The 21000-nt window shown below is 43.1% G+C and overlaps 1 protein-coding gene across 1 annotated transcript in view; it reads left to right on the top strand.

Moving 5' to 3' along the window:
- LOC140454251 (adhesion G-protein coupled receptor F2-like) overlaps positions 1-21000 on the top strand; it is a 121619-nt gene that overhangs the window by 78555 nt on the left and 22064 nt on the right. Inside the window, 3 exon segments of the mRNA XM_072549046.1 lie at positions 4605-4720; positions 8539-8711; positions 10689-10856. Of these exon segments, the coding sequence (XP_072405147.1) occupies positions 4605-4720; positions 8539-8711; positions 10689-10856 (457 nt within the window).

The raw sequence follows: 21000 nt of genomic DNA, 5'->3' as shown, positions 1-21000 counted from the left end.
AGGCCCAGGACCTCCATGTCCTCGGCAGAGTGGGAGGGGGAGTTGAAATGTTGGGCCACGGGGCGTTGTGGTTGATTGGTGCGGGTGTCCTGGAGATGTTCCCTAAAGCGCTCTGCTAGGAGGCGCCCAGTCTCCCCAATGTAGAGGAGACCGCATCGGGAGCAATGGATACAATAAATGATATTAGTGGATGTGCAAGTAAAACTTTGATGGATGTAGAAGGCTCCTTTAGGGCCTTGAATAGAGGTGAGGGAGGAGGTGTGGGCGCAGGTTTTACAGTTCTTGCGGTGGCAGGGGAACAACGACTCCCACAGCTACCTGGATTGCACCTCTTCCCACCCTACCTCTTGCAAAAATGCCATCCCGTATTCCCAATTCCTCCGCCTCTGCCGGATCTGCTCCCAGGAGGACCAGTTCCACCACAGAACACACCAGATGGCCTCCTTCTTTAGAGACCGCAATTTCCCTTCCCACGTGGTTAAAGATGCCCTCCAACGCATCTCGTCCACATTCCGCACCTCCGCCCTCAGACCCCACCCCTCCAACCGTAACAAGGACAGAACGCCCCTGGTCCTCACCTTCCACCCTACCAACCTTCTCATAAACCAAATCATCCGCCGACATTTCCGTCACCTCCAAACAGACCCCACTACCAGGGATATATTTCCCTCCCCACCCCTTTCCGCCTTCCGCAAAGACCGTTCCCTCCGCGACTACCTGGTCAGGTCCACACCCCCAAACAACCCACCCTCCAATCCTGGCACTTTCCCCTGCCACCGCAGGAACTGTAAAACCTGTTACAGTCATGTAAGTCATTGGTGAGGCAGCACTTGGAGTATTGTGTACAGTTTTGGTCATCTTGTTTTCGGAAAGACATAGTTAAACTGGAAAGTGCGCAAAGAAGATTTACAAGGATGTTTGCCAAGACTAGTAGGCCTGAGTTATAGGAAGAGTTTGGTCAGCATAGGACTTTATTCCTTGCAACATAAGAAAATGAGGGGGTGCCCTTATTGAGGTAAATGAAATCATGAGGGGCATAGATAGGATGAATGAATATAGTCATTGCCCGAGGGATGGGGAATTGAAAATGAGAGTGCATAGGTTTAAAGTGAGAGGGTAAAGATTTAGGAAGGACTTGAGAGGCAACGCGGAGAGTGGTGCGTATATAGAATGGGCTGCTAGAGAAAGTGGTTGAGGCAGGTACAATTACAACATTTAAAAAAACATTTGGAATGGTACATGGATGGGAAGAATTTAGAGGGATATGGATCAAATGCAGCAATTGGATCGAGTTGCGTGAGCATCTTGGTCAGCAGGCGAAAAGGCCTGTTTCCATGCTGTGTTACTCTTTGACTCTATTTGGCCCACTGAGTCCACGCTGACCTCCCATCCAGACCCAGTCCTATCCCTGTAACCCTGCATTTCTCATGGCTAACCCACATAGCCTGCACACTATGGGCAATTTAGCATGGTCATTTCACCTAACTTGCACATCTTTGGATTGTGGCAGGAATCCAGAGCATCCAGAAGAAATCCCTTGCAGACACAAGGACAATGTGCCAACTCCACACAGTCACCAGAGGTTAGAATTGAACCCAGGTCCCTGGGGCTGTGAGGCAGCATGCTAACTACTGTGCCACCAATGTGGACTCCCTTCTGTTGCAAATGCTCATTTCTTGGTACTTATTTATCATCATCCTGAACATTGTTTAGATCTTGTGAATGAGCACATAGACTACTATAAGAAATGTAGTGGGCAGCCGATAAATTACAGAGATAATTTATTAATATATAAAAGCAGTACTAAATTAGGCAGTAAAAATGGTGAATAATTGTTCTGTTAATTGGAAAACAGAAAAGAAACAGCTTGCATTTGTGTAGCATATTTCATGACCCCAGTGTTGCTGTGCTAGACATGGGAAGAGTTTATAAAAGACTTTCCCTTATTGAATTTGCACATTAATTTCAAGGCAGCTGTTAATGGATTCCCTCTACCTCTCCTATGTGCTATTGATACTGATAAAACATAATAAGAATTACAGTAGAAAGTGAGGCCATTAACCATGTTTTGTGTCAGTTGGAAAAGAGCATTTTTTTTTCAAATTTCAACTTGCATTCCTTGTTCTGTACCCTAAGGAATTAAACATGGAAAATGCATATCCAAATAGTTTTAAATTCATTGAAAGCTTTTCCTCTATCATCTTTTCAGACAGCAAGTCTCATATCCTAAACAAACTCTATGTTTTAAAAAAAATCAATTCTCTAATTATTCTTCCAAACATTTTACATTTGTGTGCTCTGTTTATTTGTTCTTGCGATCCCCTAGCCCTTTATAATTTTAGATAACTGAATTAAATCTCTACCTAGTCTTCTCTGTCTTAAAGTAAACAAATCCAGCCTGTCAATTATCTGCTTCCAAATAAAATTCTCCATTCCTATCAACATCCTTGTAAATCTCCAAAGTTCACTCTGATCATTTATGGGCAGCACGGTGGCACAGTAGTTAGCACTGCTGCCTCACAGCGCCAGAGACCCGCGTTTAATTCCCACCTCAGGAGACTGATTGATTGTGTGGAGTTTGCACATTCTCCCTGTGTCTGTGTGGGTTTCATCCCACAGTCCAAAAAATGTGCAGGTTAGGTGAATTGGTCTGTAGTGTTAGGTGAAGGGGAATGGGTCTGGGTGGGTTGTGCTTTGGCAGGTCGGTGTGGACTTGTTGGGCTGAAGGGCCTGTTTCCACACTGTAAGTAATTAATCTAAAATTCTACTGTTTTGATCCTTGCTTCGCATTTCTCCAAGTCATATACAACAAGTTGTTTTTGTGAACTTGTGTGGAATACAATGTACAATAAAATCCTTCCAATGATTTACTTACAGTTTGAAAGGTATTATGCTACTAGTATGTCATGTGTTTTTGAAGACTGAAAAATCTGACAAGGAATCCTTTTCACTTGTCTCTCTTCGATTATGGTCATGCATGGGTTTTTGGCCAACCTGTCAAACTGGTTTGAAGTGTTCTCGTAAAGTGTGTGAGAGCTTTAGTTTCATACGGGAAAGTAATGATGAGTCAGCATAGTTTCAGATCTCTACAGTCACATTGTTTGCTATGCTTGCACTTCTGAAATGTTGTCAGTATTTGAATGTTAATAATGCAGAAAATTAGGGTTGTTTGCCATGTTCAGTTGCAGTATGACAGGTTAAGAACCTGTATTGAGATTTAAGAAAATCTATATATAAAAACTTGTTGCGTGGTTGAGTCAACCTAGACTCTGAAATAGTGGGGTGATACTATGTGAACTCTCCTAATCAATATTTCATTCATAGAACACAAGAAGGACCCTTTAACCAGGCTGGAGGCTGACCTAAACAAACAAGGCACTTAAACCTGCTTGATGTTCCAGCTTCAACAGCTGAAGGAGGCAGCACTGTTGCTGGCTATACTTGGAATTAGCTATCGAGGTTTTCTTTAACAAAAAAATTATATAGCTTATTTGAATATGGAATCAGAGTCTACAGTGTCCAGTTTTTACTTTCAACTATCATACCTCCTGTTGTTACCGTAACCTCCCCCTGGTCCTGGTCCCTAGACTCCCAATCCAAATCTTCCAGCCCTAATTTCCCTGTCCCAAGATTGTTGAGCTTCTGAAATGATGATAATCCACAGTTCTTTTAGTCTATCACCTTCCATTCTTGGCTGACCCTTAGATGTAAATAACTGAGGATGGCCGACACCCTAACGCTGGCCCAAATTTGTGCTGATACTTTATGTTTTGTTTTAGTAAGACATGAGGCCCAACATCAAGATGACTCAGACTTTATCAAAAGTGTGTGTTTCCCAATTTCGAGGTACTGGATTAGAGAAAAGAATTGGTGATGACTGAGCACATTTGCTCTGAACACTTCAATCAATATTGAAGCAGTTAGAGAAATGTCTTAGTTGCTACATGGTCTGAAGATACCAACCTACGTCATAGAGTTGACATTACAGGCAGTGTCCATTATTCTCAACTTTTGCCTTCTATTCTAAGGCTGGAGGATTGGAAAGAAAGCTATTAAGCTTTATGTAGGGAAAGCATGAACTATGAATTGCTGAAAATGTGTTTCTGGAAAAGTGTAGCAGGTCAGGCAGCATCCAAGGAGCAGGAGGATCGATGTTTCGGGCATGAGCCTGGAGAAGGGCTCATGCCCGAAACGTCGATTCTCCTGTTCCTTGGATGCTGCCTGACCTGCTGCGCTTTTCCAGCAACACATTTTCAGCTCTGATCTCCAGCATCTGCAGTCCTCACTTTCTCCATGAACTATGAATTGATCAGGTAGTTGAGAGGCCTTTATCCAGGATCACTGCTCTGGTGGCAGAGATCCAATTGGTTAACCAGTTCAACCAGAAATAAACACTTAGCATTCAACAATGGGAATGTTATATTCTTATAATTTGTACGTGTGAGCAGGTTAAAGAAAATGCAGCCAATATTTTAACCGTAACTACTCCAAGCTATACAAATTCAGAACCTCTTATTCATTTGCACCTTTATTTAATAGTTAGTTAGGATTTTTACTTTAAAAGATATTTGCAATAATTGCCTTTTCATATCTTTTGAATTTAGACGGGGAAGTACAATTATACTCCATCAAGTAGTCTCTAAAATGACTTTTAATGCAAACCAATTCACCACAATTCGTCAAAATCTGTCAAAACATTACAAGATTAGCTTTTTACCCGGTAAGCGGTCATTTGAATAATAAAATATTTTTACGAGAGAGATTTTGATTTTAAAAATGTGTAGAAATTGAATACCTGTTGTACTGCTAAGTGGAGTGCCTACATTTGTATCATTGCATGTTAAAGCACTTTGCCAACTGTGTAATTGTAAGTACATTTATTTATTTAGGGTGCTGAATAGCATGAGTCACAACAGCTATGATGCACATTGAATATCCAAAAAATCAGGACTCCTATGGTCTGGAAATATTTGGAGCTGGATGGTTATGAGAAGTTAAGAAATTCAACTGAACTTTCATAAATTTTCAGGTTTTGTCATTTTGGATAAATTGGAACATGCACTCTCAAATGATTTTGGCCCAGTACTACTCTATGCACAGTTCCTAAGTGCAACTGTTTTTTCCTTTGGTGTTTGGAAGTTGTTCTTGCCAAAACATGCATGTGGCTGAAGGTAGCTCAGTTCAAATAGCTGACGCTTAAGTTCTGAGTGTTTGTTATTTTATGAGGACGAATTTTCCTTCTAGACATCCTGTTCGGTGGATGCCAGGTATGTTTTACCCAATGTCTACAGTCAGAGAGGTCTTTTCATGACACCAGTCTAGGATGGTCTGTTCTCGAATTAGTTCCTCAATGTCATGATCCAGAAAACCATTGTGTAAACATTCCAGGAATTACTGTTCTACAATTAATATTGTTACTAATTTGATTTCCCAGTTTATATACAGATTAAAGTCAGCTATAATTACAGATGTTCCTTTACTGCATGTGTTTCTAATTTCCTGTTTAATGCCTAATATCACCCCTACACTTTCAGAGTCTATGTGCAACTTGCACTCAAGTTTTTTTTACACCTTGGTGTTTCATAGCTCTGTCTTTTCTGTTTCCACATCATCAGAGCTAATATACTTACTCTCTTTGGTGTTAATTTCCTCTTTAATGAGCAATGCAACTCCATTGCCTTTTTATTTTTGTCTGTTCCACCAAAATTATGAATACCCTGCATATTCATCCCCACTTTTCCAGTTACCACAATGCCTGGTCTCAAAAACAAAACGATTGTGTCTTGTACCTCTGTTAGAACTGTCATATACATCTCCCCTTATTTCTACTTATTTTGTTACAATGTAAACTCTCATCTCTCCTCATTTACTGTTGCACAAGCAGCTCACCCATAATGGTTTAATTAATCTAAGATATAAAATGTCTCCTGACTGCATCAGTTGGCAAGAAGGTTTCCTTGAATTACACACTTCAAAATCACTCACATTGTATCCTGAGTCTCCTTTGTCCCTTTCATTCCTTTTAGTTTGTCTTTCCTGTTTTGATTTGATTTAGTTGATTTGATTTATTATCGTCACATGCACCTAAGTACAGTGAAAATCTTTGTTTTATGAACAGTACAGGCAGATTATAGCAAACAAGGACATATAGATCATAGGGTGCTTAGACAAAGCGAAGCATCCAAGGTTATGGCTGCGCAGGAGGTGCACAAAGCAAGATCAACATTATTTGAAGTTAGAGAGGTCCAATCAGCAGTCTAATAACATCAGGATAAAAGCTGTTCTTGAACCTGCTGGTGAGTGTGTTCAACTTCTGTATGTTCTGCCTGACGGAAGAGGTTGGAAGAGAACATTAGCGAGGTGGGAATGGTCTTTGATGAGTTTGGCAGCCTGTGGCAACAGGAAGTGTAAATGGAGTCCATGGATGGGAGGTTGGTTTCTGTGATGGTCTGGGCTGTGCCCATAACTTTCTGTAGTTTCTTACAATCCTGGGCAAAGCAGTTGCGTACCAGGTTGTTATGCACCTGGATACAATGCTTTCTGTGGTACAACAGTAAAAGATGGTGCAGTTTCTTATGGACATGCCGAATTTCCTAAGCCCCCTGAGGAAGAAGAGGCATTGTTGTGCCTTCTTGACCGTCACGTCTACATGGGAAGTCCAGGAAGGTTGTCAGTTATCGTCACTCCTAGGAACCTGACCCTCTCGACTCTCTCCATAAGGGTCCTTTCTTCCTGAAGTCAATGATCAGTTTTTTTGTTTTGCTGACATTGAGAGAGAGATTGTTATTAGTGCACCATAACACCAAGCACTCTATTGCTTTTCTCTATTTTGAGTCATTGTTATTTGATATCTGGCCCACCACGGTGGTGTGGTCAGCAAACTTGGAGATGGCATTTTTACAGGATTTAGCTACATAGTTGTGGATGTACAAGGAGTACAGTAGGGGGCTGAGGATGTATCCTTGGGGGCATCAGTGTTGAGGATTATCATGGAGGAGATGCAGTTGTCTATCTTCACTGATTGCAATCTGTGGGTTCGGAAGGTGAGAATCCAATTGTAGAGAGTGAAGCCGATACCTGGATCCCGGAGTTTTGAGGTCAGTCTTGAGGGGATTGTGGTGTTGAAGGCGGAGCTGCAATCAATGAGTAGGAGCCTGACGTAGGTATCCTTGTTATCCAGATGTTCCAGGGTTGAGTGTAGGGCTAGGGAGATGGCATCCGTTGTGGACCTGTTTTGCCTCAAGGCAAATTTTCATTCCAATTCCAGAGGAATCATATGATGTTCATAAAATGCTCATGGATAGAAATACTTGACAATCATTAATTGTTCCACATTCTGCTTCTGAACATATCTCATGCTGTGGCACATATCCTCATCTCAGTAGTTGAATGTGCATTGAGCACGTGAGTATGGAACAGATGACCTACAGTTGCTGGTTGGTGGTAATTCTGTGCTATTGCCAGTGAAGATTTTCCAACATGATGCTTCTGTGCACTTCCTCTGGGGTATTCGGATCTTGCCTGAAGAAGAAATGCACATTGCAGTGTCTCCCAGGGAACTCCAGATCATATAGAGTTGAGGGAGGATAGGACACAACTGCGTTTTACAGTACTATCAGCCATATTCTGGTTAGTATTTAAAGCTCCAGTTTTATCATATATGTGTGAATGTCTGAGTGAGTGTACATGTAAGCTGGGAAGGCGGTGAGGTGCATAGGCAGGTGAGGTGGATTAGTTAGTAGCTAGATAAGTAGCAAATGTAAAAGAGGGATGGGTGAGTGAGGTGAATCGGGTGATGGGGTCAGAGTAAGGTGAATGGGTAGTCACGTTGGCGAGCTAGATAGGTTAGGTCGGTGAGGTTAGGTACTCACATGGTCAGGAGTACTTTAGCGTTAAGGGTCATTTGGGTCTGGTCTGAAGGTGGGAGGGTGGTTGGATCTATAGTTTAGGGATCAGAAGGATAGTTAGATGCTTGTGCACTTTAGTCAGGAAGTTGTGGAGTAGTAAGGTTGGATCAGTGGGCAAATCTGATTAGTGGCTAGTCGGATTGGGTCAGGAATAAACGATTGATCAGGGGTTAATTGGCTAATTGTCAGGGACTGGGCAGGTTATTATGTTCATGGAGTAGCCGAGTCTGTTTGAGAGCAATCAAGGGTGTAATTAGGTTGGGGTAGTCTTGTCTGATTGGGGGAGTAAGTAGTCATTGATAAGTTGGATTGTCAAAGGTTGATTATGGAGTTACTTATTTGGTGGGCTAGCTTTTCTACTGTCTAACAATTCTGGAGTAACTTTCAAAGCATGTAGATCAAGCCCAAGAATCCAACTCGAGCTCAAAGAGACTCATGCGTACAAGGTCTCGGGAAATAGTTAACCAGTCCATTGGACGTTGAAACTTCTCATACAATTTCCTCATTGGTCTACATATCAGGATTTCTGCAGGGCCCTGATGTATATCTTCCATTGTACATCCAATCTCCAACTGCCTGAGCAAGGAATTACTAAATTATGTAGCTTTTGAATGTTGCTTTCTTTAAACAGATGATAAAATACCATGCATTGATGAAAAATATGGCATAACAAATTATAACACTTCTGCAAAACTCCAGTGTGAAAATATGATGGGAACGAAGACCAGCAGATGTGGAAAGAATGGACTGTATGAACTGGAATTAAATTTCTGTGTATCGGAAGAAATCTACAGAATCTGTGAGGTATTAATTACGGGAATAGAAACTGCATTCAGAGCTGTTCTTTTAAAATGCACTTGCACCAATATCTTCATTGTCTTATTTTAGTTATTTAAACAAATTTTGCTCAAAAACACAATTTATCCTTGTTTAGTGGATTACATAATACAGAATGATGGAGCTCACATAACCACTGCACTTAAAGTATCTAACACTTAGCATCTCATTAGAAACATCCTGTCAGTGATACTTTTGTAAGATCTCCCAAATCCAGTGGCTGGAAAGGCATACAACAATAGCATCCTCTCCCAAACCAGGCATTAAGTACTGTCTCCCTCAAATCCTGCTTTGCTGGGCAAGATATATCATTCTTATACTTGACTCCAGTTCCTGAAGCAATTGCTGTATTTCAAACTCACATTTCAGTAAACTGGAAGGAAGACACTGCTTTAGGGATGTCCTCAAGGCACTCCTGAGGAAGTCAAAAATGTATGTTGACTCATGGGAGTCCCTGGCTTGTGGTTGACAAAAATGGAGAAAGTAGAATAAATAAGTAAATACAGAGGCTGTAGGTCACATATTGTATTTATCAGCCCTCTCATTGACTTAGAGCAGAACAAGTCATCCTTGATCCTGAGGGGTGCCTAAGAAGAAGAAAACATACCATCCCTGCCCAAGTCTGGATGCTGGACACCCATTGGACAATGATCATTGTCGAAAAATAAAGGCCAACTATATTCCTTTCTCTTTCCAGAGCAGGACAGTTGACATATCATTGCTATATTCCAAGTTGATCTGAAGTTTAACTGAGCCAGCTGCATTAATATTGTGGCTGTCTGATCAGGGTCGTGGATGATTACATCTGAGTCCTCAAAATCTCACTAAATCTCTGAAGGCTGCAAGTCAGGGATTTGAAGAAACCCAATTCCATCCATACACAAAAATTGTTTTCTTGCATAGTTGCCAATGACTTCAGTATTTAGCCCCTTTACTACTGATGAATTGTGGCAGAAGTGCTTAAATCCTCAACACTTTGACTCTTCAATCTTGAGTTTGGGCTCCTGTCTGCATTTTGTGTGGTGACTGACAAGTCCAGAATTTTCTCTGCTTAAGTGCAGGACAGTTTGTCTTGATCTTTAAGTTCTGTGTGGTTCAGCAACCTACAACCCCCTAAACTACCTTTCTTCTCTCAAAGCCTAATTTTGTGGCAATGATTGACATGTTATACTTTCTACTAGAAAGTAACATATCATAATATAAAAGTGGAATTTGTTCATACATGAGGAGCTTTCTTTCTTTCCACACACTGAGATCAGTTTTTGCAAGATGTTGCCACCAATGTAGACTAAGAGTGAACTTGTTGCACATGTTCAGATGGGATGAGTTCTTGTCTTTGGCTGATATAACAGCCTAACAAAAGAAAGTGAAGGATTTGACAAAATGTCACAAAGCCACTGTCCTCTCTTCTAATGGGGAGGCAAATATTGCTATTAATCCAGAGACCCAGGTAGTGTTCCGGGGAACAGGAATTCAATTTTTTAAATATCTAACATTGAACCTGTTGTTCATTGTCAGAGAAAGCTCGTCTGGATCACTAATGAGCTTTAGGGTCGGAAACTGTCACCCTCACCTGATCTGGCCTACATGTGACTTGGACCAACAGCAATGTGGCTGGTTCTCAATTGCCCTCTGAGCAATTAGGGAAGGGTAACTAGCCAGTGATGCCCACATCTTGTGAATGAATAAAAATTATTTTGATTGAACTTGTGGACGAGAGAAGTATTTCCCAAACATTTCCCCCAAACTTCCATAGTGCTTTAAGAAGTCATTTTTGCCCCCTTTTTGAGGAGATTGTGTAACAGATAGTGGGGTGGAAGTGGAGTGTGCACTAAGGATCATAATGATCAGTTGCACCATGACTGCTTTTATTATTTAGCTTGTTTGTCTCCTAGTCTACCAACTTTGTTTATTTCTGTAATACTTCCTAATTTACTTTTTTAGGAGTTAAAAACAAATGACTTGGAAAAAACTTTTCCCAGTACTCTTCAGCAACTCTCCTGTGCCACACGTATGGACAATATAACCAGCCCTGGTAATGTCAAAGCTGTGGTTGATATTCTGTCAAACATTTCAACTGTGAATTCCACTGTTAATGAAACAGATATGAAGGTAAGAACTGACATCTTCCAGAAACAATATCAATATAGCATGTTTTGACATGATGTTTGTTTTGTGATTAAGTGAAACTTGGGAAGGTAGAATCACTTTTCTTGGTATTACAACACACTAGGTAATTACGTTAATCTATTACCTCAATAACCAGGTCCAGGGCCTATGTGATAGAGTAAGGTGTGCTTTTTTTGGCTGCAAAGAATTGACTTTGCTTAAGTTTAGATTGTTACACCTCCTTTATCGTAGTACAAACTCTCCGTAAATTGGGGATGAGCATCCCATTTCGAGCTTACACTACCTGGCTTGTATAGAGAATGAAAAATGTGATCACAAATGATGCTTTGGGATTATTCTTTTGAGGTTTAAATGGAAGTCACATGCTTTAACTTTCACAATATATAGTCCAGGATGATTGGCATGTACGTTTAATTCATAATTATGAGAAACTACATAGGTGCGCTATTGTAGTCGAGATTGTTCAATTTTTAACCAAGAGACTTCAGTTGAAACTAAGGTTTATTCAACCTGCCAAAACTCTTCATCTTTTCCTGAGGGGTCTTTCGTCTCAACAACTCTTTATTTGTCAGAGTCTGTCATGATTCATGCATGCATGATTCATAGAGGTAGATAGCTATTTCAATCAACAACTGTGTCCACCTAAAGCAGATTTTAGTAACCTCAGAATATGAAGTGCAAGTGTACAGAATAGGCTTGGCAAGTGCAAGTCTGAACTGACCTTTATACATTTAGTTAGATAGCCATAATGCCCCTTTGGAAAGGTTACGTTCCTTTCCATATGGTCCTTGGACATCTTTAATTCCAGTATGCTATTGGAGAAGTAAGATTGACTTTTGGATTGTTAAAACGAGGCATGAATGAGCATAATTATGCATAAGCTCAGGAACTATCACGTTCATACGAACTGTCAATGGACCTGCCAAAAGAAGCCAGAAACAAATATCTAAAATATTTGTTAGAGCCCATAACAAGAAGACCTGCCAAAATTATCAAGAGGACCTGTTTCAAATAACCTGGTAAAGGGTATTATCAAAGATATGAGGAAGAACTCTCAAAATTACTTGCCAAAGGGAATTGTCAAGCATTTAAGATATATAGAAATCCTGGCCTTTTAAAAAAAAGTCTGGAGTATTTAAAAACACAGTTTTTTGTTTTCTTCCTCTGTCTGTTGACATGAACCTAAAGGCTTTCATTTTAGGATTAGTGCTACATGACTGATTTCACAATCATGTTTTACTACACTTGAGTCAATTTCAAAATGCATTAGACAGCTGTGAGTGGTTATAAATCTTTGATGTGTGACTTTGAATTCCAAGGTTTGTTTTAATAGATGAAGCATGTAGCTTGGCATGGAAGATGTGAGGAGCAATGGGGATGGGTAGTGGCATGGCTTCGTATGGATGATGCATGGAGTGTTTGTGTGAGGTTAAGGATGAATAAATGATAGAGATGGAGGGCCATTTTATGTTTTATTCTTTATTTAAACTTCAATGTAGTGCCCGTGCATACAGGCAGCTCTTCTGTTCAGTCTGCCTCTGCACATGGTGTAGTCCTCAGTACTGAAAATGTGTTGCTGGAAAAGCGCAGCAGGTCAGGCAGCATCCAAGGAGCAGGAGAATCGACGTTTCGGGCATAAGCCCTTCTTCAGGAATGAGGAAAGTGTGTCCAGCAGGCTAAGATAAAAGGTAGGGAGGAGGGACTTGGGGGAGCGGTGTTGGAAATGCGATAGGTGGAAGGAGGTCAAGGTGAGGGTGATAGGCCGGAGTGGGGTGGGGGCGGAGAGGTCAGGAAGAAGATTGCAGGTTAGGAAGGCAGTGCTGAGTTCGAGGGATTTGACTGAGACAAGGTGGGGGGAGAGGAAATGAGGAAACTGGAGAAATCTGAGTTCATCCCTTGTGGTTGGAGAGTTCCTAGGCGGAAGATGAGGCGCTCTTCCTCCAACCGTCGTGTTGCTATGGTCTGGCGATGGAGGAGTCCAAGGACCTGCATGTCCTTGGTGGAGTGGGAGGGGGAGTTGAAGTGTTGAGCTGCGGGGTGGTTGGGTTGGTTGGTCTGGGTGTCCCAGAGGTGTTCTCTGAAACGTTCCACAAGTAGGCGGCCTGTCTCCCCAATATAGAGGAGGCCACATCGGGTGTGGTGGATGCAATAGATGATGTGCGTGGAGGTGCAGGTGAATTTGTGGTGGATATGGAAGTAAGGAGGGAGGTGTGGGTGCAAGTCTCGCATTTCTTGCGGTTGCAGGGGAAGGTGCCGGGAGTGGAGGTTGGGTCGGTGGGGGGTGTGGACCTGTCGAGGGGGTCACGGAGGGAGTGGTCTTTTCGGAACGCTGATAGGGGAGGGAAGGGAAATATGTCTCTGGTGGTGGGGTCCGTTTGGAGGTGGCGGAAATGACGGCGGATGATACGATGTATATGGAGGTTGGTGGGGTGGTAGGTGAGGACCAGTGGGGTTCTGTCTTGGTGGCAGTTGGAGGGGCAGGGCTCAAGGGCGGAGGAGCGGGAAGTGGAAGAGATGCGGTGGAGGGCATCATCGACCACGTCTGGGGGGATATTGCGGTCCTTGAAGAAGGAGGCCATCTGGGTTGTACGGTTTTGGAACTGGTCCTCCTGGGAGCAGATGCGGCGGAGACGAAGGAATTAGGAATATGGGATGGAGTCTTTACAGGGGGCAGGGTGGGAGGAGGTGTAGTCTAGGTAGCTGTGGGAGTCGGTCGGTTTATAGTAAATGTCCGTGTTGATTCGGTTGCCCGAGATAGAAATGGAGAGGTCTAGGAAGGGGAGGGAGGAGTCTGAGACGGTCCAGGTGAATTTGAGGTCGGGGTGGAAAGTGTTGGTAAAATGGATGAACTGTTCAACCTCCTCGTGGGAGCACGAGGCAGCGCCGATACAGTCATCGATGTAGTGGAGGAAAAGGTGGGGGGTGGGGCCAGTGTAGCTGCGGAAGATGGACTGTTCCACATATCCTACGAAGAGGCAGGCATAGCTGGGGCCCACGCGGGTGCCCATGGCTACTCCTTTGGTTTGGAGGAAGTGGGAGGATTGGAAGGAGAAGTTGTTCAGGGTGACGACCAGTTCAGTCAGTCGAAGGAGGGTGTTGGTGGAAGGGTACTGGTTGGTACGGCGGGAAAGGAAGAAGCGGAGGGCTTTGAGTCCTTCGTGATGGGGGATGGAGGTGTTACAGGGACTGGATGTCCATGGTGAAGATAAGGCGTTGGGGACCGGGGAAGCGAAAATCATGGAGGAGGTGGAGGGCATGGGTGGTGTCCCGAACGTAGGTGGGGAGTTCTTGGACTAAGGGGGACAGGACCGTGTCGAGGTAAGCAGAGATGAGTTCGGTGGGGCAGGAGCAGGCTGAGACAATGGGTCGGCCGGGGCAGTCAGGTTTGTGGATTTTGGGCAGGAGGTAGAAATAGGCGGTGTGGGGTTGTGGGACTATGAGGTTGGAGGCGGTGGATGGGAGATCCCCTGAGGTGATGAGGTTATGGATGGTCTGGGAGATGATGGTTTGGTGGTGTGAGGGGGGGTCATGGTCAAGGGGGCAGTAGGAGGAGGTGTCCACGAGCTGGCGTTTAGCCTCAGCGGTGTAAAGATCGGTGCGCCAAACTACTACCGCGCCTCCCTTGTCTGCTGGTTTGATAGTGAGGTTGGGGTTGGAACGGAGGGAGTGGAGGGCTGCACGTTCCGAGGGTGAGAGGTTGGAGTGGGTGAGAGGGGTGGAGAAGTTGAGGCGGTTAATGTCGCGGCGGCAGTTGGCTATGAAGAGATCGAGGGTGGGTAAGAGGCCAGCACGGGGTGTCCAGGTGGATGGGGTGTGTTGGAGGCGGGAGAAGGGGTCGTCAGAGGGTGGGCGAGAGTCTTGGTTGAAGAAGTAGGCACGGAGGTGAAGGTGGCGGAAAAATTGTTCGATGTCACGCCGCGTGTTGAACTCATTAACCCGAGAGTGTAGGGGAATGAAGGTGAGGCCTCTGCTGAGGACTGATCTTTCATCCTTAGAGAGGGGTAGTTCTGGAGGGATGGTGAAAACATGGCAGGGCTGGGAGCTAGGACCTGGTGTGGGGCTGGAGCTGGGAGTGGGGGCGGGGTTGGGCGTGGGGGCAGGGACGGAGATCGGCGTGGGGGCGGAGTTGGGTGTGGTATCGGAGATTGGCGTGGGGGCGGGGTTAGGCGTGGGGCGGAGTTAGGCGTGGGGGCGGGGTTAGGCGTGGTGACGGAGATCGGCGTGAGGGGGGAGCGTTAGGCATGGTGACAGAGATCGGCGTGGGGGTGGAGTTGCTCACCCTGGCATCCAATAGAGCTCTTCACCTGGGCTAAAAATCTGACTTTGGCAGAAATTTTAAAAAATTGAGTTTGCAGAGCCAAGAGCTGGCCTGACTCTGTGCACGTGACTCACAAATGACAATTCAGGCCCTCATGACTGATTTGGTGGTTGTGCTTTGTTCCATTGTAATATACAAATTGTAATCAAGCAAAAAAAATGTCAACCCTGGACACAGTGCTCCAGAAAAAAGATATGGAGATGTTGGACTGGGGTGGACAAAGTTAAAAATCATACAACACCAGGGTATAGGTTTAATTGGAAGCACCAGCCTACGGAGCGCTGCTCCCTTATCAGGTGGTTGTGGAACATAACATCATAAGACACAGAATTTATAGCAAAAGATTACAGTGTCATGCAACTGAAATGATGTATTGAATAAACCTGGATTGTTGTCAAGGGTATCAACATGGATACACCCATTACCCTTGGGACACCACCCACCCCGTACACGCCAGGTACTCGGGATTTGGCCAACGTTGGCGACCTCATATGCTGCAGGCAAGGATGCCCCAAGGCATGGTGCATTGGCAAGACCAAGCAAACGTATGACAACGGATGGATGTACACCATGCAACAACCACCAGGCAGGGGTGTTCCCTCCCATTTGGGGAACACTTCAGTGGTCAAGGACATTCGGCTTCGGATCTTCAGGTGACCATCCTCCAAGGCGGATTTGGGATAGGCAACCATGCAAAGTGGCCAAGCAGAGTCTGACAGCCAAGTTCGATACCCATGAGTATGACCTCAACTGGGACCTTGGGTTCATGCCACACTACAGGGATCCCCAGTACACTACACATTCTCTCACACACACACACACACACTTACATACGCACACACTCATGCAGACCCTCTCTCATATGTGTGCTATCTTCAAACGCACACACATGCACCCCCACAGTCTCACTCATGCACTCACCCTCTCACAGGCTTATACTCCATCACACCCACACACACACTTTACCAAGCTTTCACACATGCAAACACACACTCTCTCACATGCACACACTCACTCTCTCTGTCTCTCTCTCTCATGCACGTGCACACGCAAGGGGTGATTTTGTATTTGCAGCATTATATTTGCAGATACATTCTATTTTGCTCAAAAAATGCACAATTTGCAGGCAGTCAGTGTAGCCAGTTAATACATGTAATATTTTGGAAATTCCACTTTGGAAATAGGACCAACCTGATTTAGGATTGGGATGCAGACAGACTCTAACCTCACGCCTTTAATGCATTGTCTGAGCTGCGATGTCACCTTTTGTTATAAAACCTTAAGTTATCTCGAGAAGGTGACTTAAAATAAGTTCTGGGTTTTACATATTAATGAACTGAAACCTGCAACCCATTCTAAAAGATGAAAGAGTAAACAACAATCCAGGTTTGTTCAATATATCATTTCAGTTCCATGACAGTGTAATCTTTTGCTATAGATTCTGTGTCTTATGTTGTTATGCTCCACAACCACCTTATTAAGGAGCAGTGCTCCGAAAGCTGGTGCTTCCAAGTAAACCTGTGGACTATAACCTGGTGTTGTGTGATTTAAACAGAAAGAGGGTGACACTGAAGTGAGTTGCAATCTGTTGTTGTGCATACTGCCAGGAAAGACTGACCTGAGAAGAGCTCTTTTTTTGAGGAAATGTGAGGGATGATTTGAACCAAGATCTATAAGATAATTGAATGGTTTGATCGTGTAAGTTTAAATTAGATGCTTCCATTTGTTGGGAGAATGAATCTAGGGGGACAATAATTTAGGATGGCCACTCATGAATTCAATGGGAATTTCAAGGAGAAACTAAAAAATTAGTGATTCACATTTAGGATTTGCTACCACTGATTAATTAATGCTGTCATTAGAATTAAGTTAACACTAATTTTCATCTGCACTGTAGGTTTTGTATAGGATAGTTAATTGAGCTCTCAACAGCTCTCTATTTCAAGTGATTTGAACCATTACTATTCACATTGGGTTTAGCTCTGAGGAATCAACCGAACAGATACTTATTAAAGGTCAATTTCCAACTAAATGTAAAGAAGAATAACTTGGTTAAAGTTCCTGAGGGTTGCTGAATGGTGTGAAGTTACAGTGTAGTTTCACTTAGTCCACAGAATCAGTATGACATCATACTTAAAGGGACCACATTTCCAGTATAATGCTATAGTATTTTAATTCCAATTCTTTGATGAAAGTTAATATTAAATAAAATTCCTGCTGGGATGATCTTTAGGCCTCAGAATTTGTCATTTCGTTTCAGATAATATTCTATTTACTTTATTCTTCCCAACTATGTGAACAATTTCACATTACTCGATCTCTTCCCATATTGTACTCAAACTGCCAGGTCTCTGCTCTTTCACTCAAATATATCAATATGTAAATGCAATTTTCATGTGTCCCATTCATAACATAGCTTCCTACTGTTCTTTGAAGAGTAAACTGAGAGACTTATTGAGTTGGTCATCATCAGCACACCAAATTAAGCCTTTAGGCAGGATCTGTTGGGTAAGAAAAAAGGCCCTCCCATTCACACATTACTTCAGGGTAGACACAAATATGAAATCAGAATTGCAAACTGACAACAATTACATGTTTTAGGTAAATCCATTGCTGCAGTCAGTGAAGTTCATTAAACCAGCAAAATCTGTAACACATGTGATTTGTCAAACTATTCAGATTTTCTTGCTATCTGTAAAGCATTTGGCACAAAAAGGCAATGAGCACGTAGGCAATCTCATTCCAGAGATCAAACTGAACCCAGAATGACACAGATTGTGCAACAAAGTCCCTACAACACCAATACATCAGCAGCAAAGAGAATGTTAAGAAATCATACAAACAAAACACTTCAATGAAGTTCAGAGTTCACCAAGTGAAAGGCTATTTCAGAAGATGCCCAACCTATCTATACTCTTAACTCCTCCGCCATGTAACTTCTATGAGGTGATCAGAAGCTTTTACAACCACCACAATCACCATCAAGATAAAACAAGTCCACAGATATTAAAAACTAAGGACAACATGGGAGCTAGTGCCAACATATTACTAGTACACATCCTGAAAGATATGTACCTCAACAAGTGGTGCCTCATTGTACACCCTACAAGAGACCATTTCACAGTGTAGATCATCAACACCGTGCATTGACAGAAATCATGACAGTACCAATACCTAAGCTTTTAGTAGTTTCTTGAAATCTTTTATCTTGTTGATACCAATGGTCCAGCAATAGCAGGACCACCAGTATGCACAGATTCTCAGTATCATCACAATTCATGATATTCTACATGATATTCTAAACCCATTCACTATGGCAGAACAGATCACACATGACACAATCAAATCAGTCAACAATCGCCAAGGATGTGATTTTTGATGAGGTATGATATGTACGTGATATATATGAGATATCAATGAAATTACAAACAGAGAATGCTGGAGAAACTCAGCAGAATTAGCAGCACCTGGAGAAAAGCAGAGTTAATATTTTAAGCCTGGTACGAGTGTTTTTCAGAACTTTGGGATGATTATATCTGACATACTGCATGCATTACAACCCACACAAAGACTAAGATGTTCCTCTTGATCTTCACATTGAAAGTCTTGACTTCGAAGCTGAATGCATTCTCAAAGTTAATCTGTGATACTTTGGCCAGAGTCAGCATGAGCAGCCATATTCAGCAAATGCCAAAGATTAGCAACTAAAAGATTGCAAAAGATTATTATTCAGGGATGGCCTCTCAGTATTAAAAATAGCTGAGATGAATTAGACATTTTGTCCATAAGGAAGCAAACTTGGTGTATCACAACATGTCATTTTCAAGGGTAAACAAGTTGTTGTCCCAAAAGCATTATGCCAACATATCATATACATGCTTCACTAGGGACACTTGGGTATTGAATACATAAGATCGCTAATCTGTGTGCGGGTCAGGATTGAACATGATGCATACTAAACAGATTCACCTCAGCATTAGAGGGAACCACTCTAACCACTCGATCTTCCATCCATTCCTTGGATCAGTATGGCAGCTGGATCAGTATCACAGTCCCCAGGGAAAAATGTGATGGATCACTTTTTCAACTTTTCCATTGATACAAATGCCATGACTGTTACTGATACAATGAGTACTAATTTCAATTTATTCAATAATCCAGAACAGAGAGTGTCTGACAATAGACTGCAGGTAAACTGTTTCAAGGCATGTACTTTGTGGGAATGATCCATGTCACTTCATTACTCTACTAATTATGCCGAGACTGTTTAGCCAAATATCTGGAACATATTAATAAATCAATTATCATTATGTACTGAGCGACAAACCAAGTTTTTGTAATGCTGCATCTTAATGCAACATCACTGGTGAAGAGATTATCCCCCTCCGTGCTTGATATATGCTTGAAAGGCAAGTGTGAATGATCTGGCCCTAGCAAACAATTTTCGACTCATTCTTAGTCACAGACATTGATCAATAAAGATGGAGAGAATGAGAGATACGCAATGAGTGAGTTTGTACAGAACTGGCCAGGGTCCTTGTCCCCAGTAATCCTTCCTTTGGTGGTCAGTACTGAAGGGATGGAGTGCAGGGATGTGTGGCTCTTTAGCAGACCCTGAAGGTCTGGCTGTCTATGGCAGCTGTCAAACCATTCGTGGGAGCACCCGGACAATCATTTGCTTGAGAAAGCTGCATTCCATACTGTAGCTGCACTCAGGTAGCTTCTGGGCAATGAAGGTCATTGTATCCCACAGTCTTGTTTACTGCTGCTCTTCTTCCTGTGCATGTGGATGAAGTCTCTAATTACTGATACTGCAGGACCTGCTATTGCATTGGGGCTGAGCAGGTGCCTGATCTCCATCAGAGTCAAGATTAGAGTGGTGTTGGAAAAGCACAGCAGGTCAGGTAGCATCTGAGGAGCAGGAAAATCAACGTTTCAGGCAAAAGCCCTTCATCAGGGCCCGATATGTCAATTTTCCTGTTCTTCAGATGCTGCCTGACCTGCTGTACTTTTCCAGCACCACTCTAATCTTGACTCTGATCTCCAGCATCTGCAGTCCTCCCTTTCGCCTGGTCTCTATCGGTCCTCTTGAGTGCCAGCAGAGTTGGGGCATTCTCCTGTGGCCAGACATGGAACTGTCACAGTGAGGTACTCAGAAGAAAGTGCTCCAAAACTTTCTAAATATGACATTCCTAACAAGAAGTCAGGATAAACTGGTCGGGGGTACATGAGGCAGCTTTCCTGAACTCTTTCCTCCACAATACCCTTGTCCTCACAGATCAAGAGATGGCATCAGGAGAGGCAGGCCGTTTCTCTGATCTGTGTGGCCATGCAGCTGCTCAGTGAGCCCGGGCACACTGGTGTGCAAATGTTGTTCCCAGCATTAACTTCCAGTTTCTGAAGTTGCTGTTGCGCATTAATGTTAGAAGTCCACATATATGAAAACACAGATAAGAGGCAACGTAGGTGGTAGATATCCCCAGATACCTGAAAGACCAAAGGGAGACAAGGCTTTGTCGCTGCCAATGGTTCGAAAGTGGTGTGCAACGCATGCAACTGACAATGGGGATAATATAAGAGTTGCAATGGAATATAGAGTGGTACTTAATCTGTTGGCAGAACGTGGATGTTTCTGTATCTCCACAAGAGTGATCTGAGTCGTCTTCTGCTAAGGGCTGAATTTTCTCTTGATAGTGGGTGAAGAATCTGATATTGGCACCCCTCCACTTATCTGGACCATTTCTGCCCTACTGTGAGCAGTTTTCTCTGACAATGACAGAAAGTGAGGGGGTAGGGGAGGGGTTGTGT

This window comes from Chiloscyllium punctatum, chromosome 3 (assembly GCF_047496795.1).
Source record: "Chiloscyllium punctatum isolate Juve2018m chromosome 3, sChiPun1.3, whole genome shotgun sequence".
NCBI lineage: Eukaryota > Metazoa > Chordata > Chondrichthyes > Orectolobiformes > Hemiscylliidae > Chiloscyllium > Chiloscyllium punctatum.
This window is presented reverse-complemented; position numbering and strand designations above follow the sequence as displayed.